The 8270-nt window shown below is 46.7% G+C and overlaps 1 protein-coding gene across 1 annotated transcript; it reads left to right on the top strand.

Moving 5' to 3' along the window:
• The first annotated feature begins 2292 nt into the window (after positions 1–2292).
• On the top strand, positions 2293–7833 carry LOC311115080 (uncharacterized protein). The gene is made up of 8 exons (XM_084190289.1): positions 2293–3536; positions 3691–3904; positions 4091–4672; positions 4850–5062; positions 5258–5538; positions 5736–5998; positions 6218–6475; positions 6654–7833. Exons 1-8 carry the CDS (start codon positions 2352–2354, stop codon positions 7567–7569), a joined length of 3912 nt encoding a protein of 1303 aa, XP_084046415.1. The 5' UTR covers positions 2293–2351; the 3' UTR covers positions 7570–7833.
• Positions 7834–8270: the final 437 nt, after the last annotated feature.

Below are 8270 nucleotides of genomic sequence, written 5' to 3'. Positions count from 1 at the left end.
ACATTTGCTTGTAGAAATAGGTTGTTGTGATTAAGATGATAGTACAAATGTGCCACTTTTAAAAGCAAATAAACCCACCAGAGTATGCACCAATGGGAAGGCTGCTGGGGCTGAGGTTATGCTAATATTCGCCGCAAAGCATTCTCGAATAAGCAGAAGACACTGACTTTCCATGACGTAAATGTAACGACAGGGATACAAAATATACATTTTTGGATAGGGCCGACATGGAATTACGGTTTGAAATCTATCAGCATCGGCTAAAATGTAATCCTGTAACCATGACCTAAAATGAGTTGCCATGCATACTTCTGCATTGCTGCCATTGAAAGCTAGTATTGTTAGTGAGGTACATCCTTACCTGTTACTTCCGTTTCAGAACATGATGAACGGAATTTCATGAGAAATGATTATTCTCAACTGGTTCTCGGAGAAACGCAACACTCCGAGGATCCCATTCTGATTAGCTGACGAGGAAAGAAAGCATGTTAAAATAAAACTGGATTTCGGTGCGCTTGCCACGGTCTTCAAATGTCTGATTAATAAGTATTTCACTCACGCACACCTTCAAAATACTGCTTCCATTGTGATACTGTATACTTGAGACTTAACCTCTAATGAGAATTGGGAAATATAGTTGAAAACTAAAATTTATTGGAAATAATTATTTTTGTTGATGAGGTGTTTTAAACAATATGGAACTGGAAAAGTGGTCACACATACGACGAGGTGGCCGTACCCGCCAAGAATTGGACTGCAAATACATCCTAACAATATCCGAACCACATTAGGAAAATATTCTGAACAACTGCTAATTCCGAACACATTTCGAACCATTCTGAACAATTCCGAACACATTTCGAACCATTCTGAACAGAGGTGGGTCTAGGGGTCACGTGACCCTTTTGCCCCATTTTGACGTGAGGTAAAACTGCAGAAGACTACAAATCAGCGCGCTGAGTGAAAGAGCCAGTACTGCACAGAACTTTTTTTAAGACGTACAAAAGAAAAGAACAACAGAAAAATAGGTATGTAAATGCAAATTATATGTATAAGCGACATGTATTTCTGAATTATGTTGATTGACCGATGTAGACTAACTGTCTCGATAAACGTATTCTTATTGTCTGTAACTTATCCGCTGAACGTAGTGGTACAGTACGCGTACAGTAGACAGTAGATACATCAATGCTAAATTGAGTAGTTACTTGGTCTTTGTCAGCGTAACAAAAAAAATAATATCGATATGTACAGGCAAATTATTCCATGGACGTACGATTTGAATGTACATGTTTTTATGTCGGTCCTGGTATTTAAATTGTCGATGTAGACTCGCTGCCCCCCATAGTACAGTCCCCTCTGTGAGATGCAACTTTTCCGCTGACTTTAATTTGACCTCAGAAGTACAAAATATGACTACATTGATGATACTTTGACCAGGTTGTTGAGATAACAAAATTAAGTTGACGTGTTGGAGTACAAGCATATTATTCTATGGAAGTATTAATTTTATAAAATGGTATGGACCTGGTATTACTGTACCATAGCCAGAGCAAACTATCACGACTGTACATCTATGCTAAATTGATTGAGAATGTAATCACAACAGAGAACTTGGTCGTTTAGTCTAACTTAGCTCATGTTTGCAGATATGACCAAGACGGGGAAGCCAGACTCATACTGGAGAGACATCTGCCAAAAGTATGCCCAGGGCAGCTACCAGTTTTCCACAGGCAAAAGGCCCGGTGGTAAGAAATGGAAAAGAGCCCTGGAGTGTATAGATGCTTGCCCGCTGCAGAGCAAGAGTAAGGTGGATCTGTTCGGGAGACACCTAAAATGCTCTTGTGGGTTCCATAAGGTAGGTTATATGATGATTTATTTCATTTAAGTGATGATAAGTTGCTGTAGCATGAAGTCGATTATTTGATGGATCATACCCTATGTGCACAAATTTGGATAAAACTAACAGTGTAGGATCATTGGTGAAATTATTTATTACAAGTAGCATGAGCCTCTTTTGTACTTGAAATCCTGCCTCCCCCCTTCAGTCAGATGCATCAGAGGCAGGTGGAGGCTCCAGGCAGGCAAGAGAAGGCTCCAGTCAGGCAGGTGGAGGCTCCTGTCAGGCAGGAGAAGGCTCCAGTCAGGCAGGAGAAGGCTCCAGTCAGGCAGGAGAAGCCTCCAGTCAGGCAGGTGGAGGCTCCAGTCAGGCAGGAGAAGCCTCCAGTCAGGCAGGTGGAGGCTCCTATGAGGCAGGTGGAGGCTCAAGGCAGGCAGGCGGAGGCACCAGTGCAGACAGAACAGTAAAGTGCTGTCAGTGCAATCAGGTTGTGAAGGCAGAAAAATTCTCCATGCACCTTTCTGACCGCCATGTAGAGGAGACATGTGACACCTGTGGGGCCAAGGTCCAAGGTTCTGTTGGCCTGTTGGAGCATATAGAACAGTTCCATTATTTATCCTGGTTGGCTCAACCTCCATCGCCAACTTCAACAGGTAGCTCCACCACACCATCCCCACGGCCAACACCATCTCCGCGGCTAACGGCCACACCATCTCCGCGGCCCACACCAACTCCGCGGCCCACACCATCTCCGTGGACCACACCATCTCCGCGGCCCACACCATCTCCACGGCTAACGGCCACACCATCTCTACAGCCCACACCATCTCCGCCGACAACTACATCTCTGCTCCCTCCTCCAACAGGTTGCTCCAGCACGCCACGCCACACTCCTCAAACTCCACTTAGGCCAGCTTCCATTGATTGGGAAGCTTTTCTCCCCAATCAATTCAAAAAGGTTATACAGCCAGCAGATCGGGTGTGGATTGCCAAGGTCCTCTATGAGCCTACAGGTCAGCTGAGGCAGAAAATGGAGGCGTGCTGGTTTCATCCACCACTGCAGCACAAACCGTCTCCTCCCGAGCCCGGGTGGCACTTCCGGCAGAGGATGTTCCTCTGGGCACCAATGAGGATGTGGGGGATTCCTCTGAAATGCACGCGGTGTGACCGGAAAATGCACCACTCAGGGATCTACCCGAAGGTGAGGGAGGTGATAGATGTGGATACCCGCTACTACCTTGTGGGAGGGGACTATCCACGTTGCAGCAAGTGTATGCTGCCGGTCTGCCCATGGAGCCAGGAAATCCTTGCTCAACTGGATGTGGCACATAGGAGCCTGTTTCCCGCTGTCCTCACTACACAGCTAGCCCTGGATAGGAAGTGTATGACTTTCCTGAAGCCAAGGACCAGTGGGAACAGTTCCTCCTACCTCCAGTCTGCAGTAGAGGAAGCACACAGCGAGGAGTGGGCACGTCAGACCATCCGCTACCTGTCTGACTGTGAGCTTCATTTGAAGATGGCTACCTTCGTCTCTTCTGCAGCTGTCCATCTTCCTCCTCCACCCTTCAGGCCCCTTCCACTTGCCCAGTGGTTTGAGACGGTCCACTCCAACGACATCCTCAGCCACCTGGAAGAGATGAAGGGGGTGATCACCTCTACCTATGGTAGAATTCTGAAGATGGACTCTACAAAGAAGGTGAGGGTTTTAGCATTAATTTTATTTACTCTGATGTTAACCAATTGGAATGGATATAAATAGTTTACTTTATCATCCTAATGATGAAATAGTATTAATTTTAGTAAGTTTGTACAGTTTTTTTTAGAACGTTCTGTTTTTGTTTGTTTTTCAGATCACCAAGAAGCTGGCTGGCAGTATAGGGGACACCGCTGCATGGATGTCCAACATCGGCAACGAGCTTGGCCAGGTTCTGAACAGTGTTCTGACGACAGGTGAAGGTGCAGGGCTGGAAGAGTTGTGCCAGGGCATCGTCACACGTTATGAGAATGCTGGACAAGCTGAGCCTGAGGCTATCTATGTTGACCGGGACTGCTGCAGCCAGTCAGGTGGGATGCTGAAATTGTTACTTTATGAAATATACATTGCAGATTACAGTATGTAATTAACTAAAGTTAATTATGATGTTAAAAAAAGAGAAAAATGGTGATAGTAATCTATAAACTAACAATGTAATGTAATTGCCCAAAAAATAGATGATCACGTCTGTAATAATCAATGTTTGTCTTTCACAGGTGTGTCGTCAGTGCTGAGACTCTTTCGACCATGGAAGTTTGTCGTCCGTTTAGACGTCTTCCACTTCATGCGAAGGTTTAACTGCGGCCTCACTACTGAGCACCACCCTCTCTACGGTACCTTTTGCTCCAAACTTTCCGCCTGTATCTTTGAGTGGGATCAGGAGGATGTGCAACGGCTTAAGGAGGCCAAGAAAGGGGAGTGGAAGAGCAGCCATGGCGGAAATGCTCCCACTGAGGCACTGCTCTTGGCCAGTATCAGCACTGGTGAAATGGCAAAGCACTGCAGGCGGAGGACCCGTGCAGTGGAGGAAATCCGGGTCATGATTTCGGGGCTGCTCGAATCGATGTGGGAGCTGACTGACACCACGGGGCTGCGTCTAGTGAACCCTGACAGCATGCACCATGTGTGGGAGGTGCAGCAGAAGCACCTGGAGTGCATCCAGGACCCTGCAGGGGTGGAGTTGTACACAAAGACAGGGACACTGCAGAAGGGTGGCAAAGTCCTTGACGTCCTCAGGTGTGGGAGGGGGTCCTCCTCCCTCGAGAGTTTTCACCGCCACCAGTGTGCTTTTGTTCCAGGTAAATTCAAAATGTTAACTTGCCGTATGCTGATCTTAAAAAAAAGTCTGTGTTATGACATAGTATGCACTTGAATTATTCAAATAACAATGTAATTGTCACTTTGTATTTAATAGGTGTTAATATGTATTGACTTCATAATAATGGTTGACCTAACCTGAGTATTTTGTTTCTTAGGCTTTCGATGCAATGCATTGCACACACAAATGTACATGCTGGAGGGGGTATCGAGGTGGAACATGAACCGGGCAAAGGAAGCTGTAGCTGTGGTGGGGGCATCAACCCTGAGGACATTTGATGTTCGCTTGATGTCTCACCTAAACAGCATGAGCCAGCGGGTCCTTGGTTGTTCTCTGGTTCCAGAATTCACCCCACCTGGAAAACCTACTGGTGAGATAGCTCTCAGATCAGCACTGAGCATTTGAGTATTACTTCCTCTCCCACTTTTCTTTTCTCTGCCACCTCCACCCCTCCTCAGAGGACGTGGGAGTGAAGATCGGGCTCTACATGTAGGAGATGTGTCTGTGTCTGTGTTTGTGTCCTTTCCTCTTCTTTAACTATGTGTTTAAACACTATGTGTTACAGGCGAGCGCATTGCTGTGGAGTACCTGTTGGCCCAGTCCAATAGAGGCGACCTGCTGGTTCCACAGCAGCTGCCAGAGATCCCCACAGAGGAGCTCGAGGACGACGGGGGTGAACCTGACGTCACGGTGTGCCAGGTAGCTGACCTTAGGGTAGGTGATCCTGATCCTCCAATATGTGCCGTGGAGGCCCAGGTGACACTGGAGGGTGACAGTGGACCCAGATCCCTGGATGAGGACATCATTGTGGAGGAAGACGACACACAAGACAGCACATCAGACCAGGTAATGTAACACCTTTCTCAAAAACAAGATATGTAACAAGTTCGCTAATGATATGCCACAAGTATCATACGTTTGTCAAGTAAAACGTCAAGTATTACGTTTTATGGAGAGAGAAAAAAGGTCAACATTGCTCAAATAGTTCAAAGAAATTTACACATTTATTTACATGTGTTTTTTTCATGATTTTCACTTTTCAGAATAGCCGATGTGATTCCAGAGGTGTCTTGGGCTGGGATGCGGTTGATGACCTGGCAGCCTACCTGGTTGGCCTGAACCGAACCATCACTGCCTTGTCATCAAAAGAGGAGGCTGACATAGTCCATCTTTACATGGCTCTCCCTGCTATGGACAAGGAACCTTTGAGGTTCGGCCAGAAAGCGAGGAAGAAGACCGTGGCAGGACCTTGGAGAGCGCCCAGGAAGCCGAGTGGCTCTGCTCCTGGACAGCAGGCGGCAGAGAGGTGATTTGACACAATTCTTAATCATTTTGGTTCATTACAAATCATTGAATCAGAAGGCTGTACTGCGTCAAATCAGGATTGAAAAAAATATTTTGTGATTATATTAGTTTGTGGGGGGTAAATTGGGCTGTTCACAGGTGACAGGTTGTTGCTATTATTATTATTTTTTGTTTACAGCCTTGTTTAAAGTCCGGACCATATCATCCTTCTTTCCCACAGACTGTTCATGACTCACGGGCAGGCAGCCCAGGACCCCGAAGTCCACAGGGTCAGCGAATGTGTTTGCCTGAGACTTTTAAAAGAGTTTCAGCAAGCACCAAACAGGCCCAAGGACACAAGGAGTAGAACTCTGCCCATCCCACAGTCCATTGTGGTGGCCTACAGCCATCTTAAACAGCTGCTGGAGGACAGCAGGGTTGTTCTGGAGAAGACCAACGTGGTTCTGATACCAGTAAACAACACAACAATCTCTTCTTGGTGAGTCTTGTTTTTTACGTGTGCACCTTTCCTATACAATGACATTATATTATTATATTATTAAACTGCAAGAAAAACCTTCAACTGCTTGCTTGTTAGAAAATACTAAACATAGGAGGATAGGCTACTATGTATAAAAGAACTAACTGAAGCTACTGTATGCATTTTTGTCTTTTAGGCTGCTTAGGAGGGATAAGAGGAAGGACAGGGACATGCTGCTGCAGGGCACCATACTCCCCAAACGGTTTGAACTGGCCAAGGACTCACTCCCTGAAGCCCAGACTCTTCCGGCTGCTCCTGTGCAGCATGGGCATGAGGCTATGGTGTTTGAGGAGCCAGAGAACCGGGAGGGTGAGGCAGTGATACGCCCTCGGCACAGTGTTCGTTCTGCCTTGGCACAGCACTACCAGCCTGGGTCATACGTATGGCATGGTAACCTGCCACCACCCCCATCTCCTGCCTGGGCCTCGTACCAGCAGGGTCACCTGCCACCACCACCACCCCCATCTCCTGCCTGGGCCTCGTACCAGCAGGGTCACCTGCCACCACCACCATCTCCTGCCTGGGACTCGTACCAGCAGGATTACATGCCACCACCACCATCTCCTGCCTGGCCCTCGTACCAGCAGGATTACCTGCCACCACCACCATCTCCTGCCTGGCCTTCGTACCAGCAGGATTACCTGCCACCACCACCATCTCCTGCCTGGCCTTCGTACCAGCCACCTCCCCCCTTCCAGCCACCTCTCCCCTTCCAGCCACCTCCCCCCTTCCAGCCACCTCCCCCCTTCCAGCCACCTGCTGACCATCCACTGTACCTGGCCCCTCCACCACCTGGCACCTCTGTTCAGCCAAGGCAACGTACGTGGAGACAGAAAAAAGCTGCCCAGGAGAACGAGGAGCTGATGGCTAGGGGTGAACCTCCACGCAAGAAGTTCAGGGATACCTACCAGTACATTTGCAAGCAGTGTGGGCAGGGGAAAAACAAAAGTACGGGTCACACCCAGCTGAAGGGGCGGTGGTACTGTCCAGCCTCAGGACTCACCCTGGCAGAGTGGAAGGACCAGTTGACCAGTCTTGCCAGTGGGAAATAAAGGAAAATGTATGAATAAATAAATACTGTATATAATAGTTATGTGTAAATAGTTAAGTATTGTATATAGTTAAGTTTTTCATTTCTGTGTTCTAAAAAATTCAATAAAAAAAAAATAGATGTATATATTTGTTAAATATATACTTTCAGGTTTAATAAAGTGACCAAAGTTTGTCAAATTGTATAATAATGTGTAGATAGTAAAGTATTGTATATAGTTATGTTTTTCATTTCTGTGTTTGTGCATTGCATGGTGTTCTAAAAAAGAAAACAACAAAAAAATAAAGATGTATATATTTGCTAAATATATACTTTCAGGTTGAATAAACTGACCAAAGTTTCTCAAATTTTGACTTCTGGATTGTTTTTCTCCTATACCTCCTATACTTTATTCCTAGAACTCTTGCAAAGTAACTAAGTAGGCTACCAGTGCTGTTATTAAATATCAGCACTCCTGGAAAGCCCTCTGCCAATGAAAATACATACTTTCTTGCTTTGATCTTCCTGACCTCTTTTCTCACCAGTGTTTGATGTTGTAGGGGGTGTTGAGAGGGGGTGGAGCTGAGGGTAAGAGGTGAGATGAAAGGGATGGGGCAGGAGAAGCCAAAGCGGTGGGGGTCTGTGACCTGAGTGCTGTGGAGATGGGGGTAGGGCAGTGTTCTGGGGGTGCACCTGAGGTGTGCAGCAGCCGGGGTAGGGGCT

This window comes from Coregonus lavaretus (genome assembly GCF_964263955.1).
Source record: "Coregonus lavaretus genome assembly, contig: HAP1_SCAFFOLD_773, whole genome shotgun sequence".
In the NCBI taxonomy this organism is placed as follows: domain Eukaryota; kingdom Metazoa; phylum Chordata; class Actinopteri; order Salmoniformes; family Salmonidae; genus Coregonus; species Coregonus lavaretus.
Note: the sequence above shows the minus strand (reverse complement) of the source record. Positions and strands in the feature narration are given on the sequence as shown.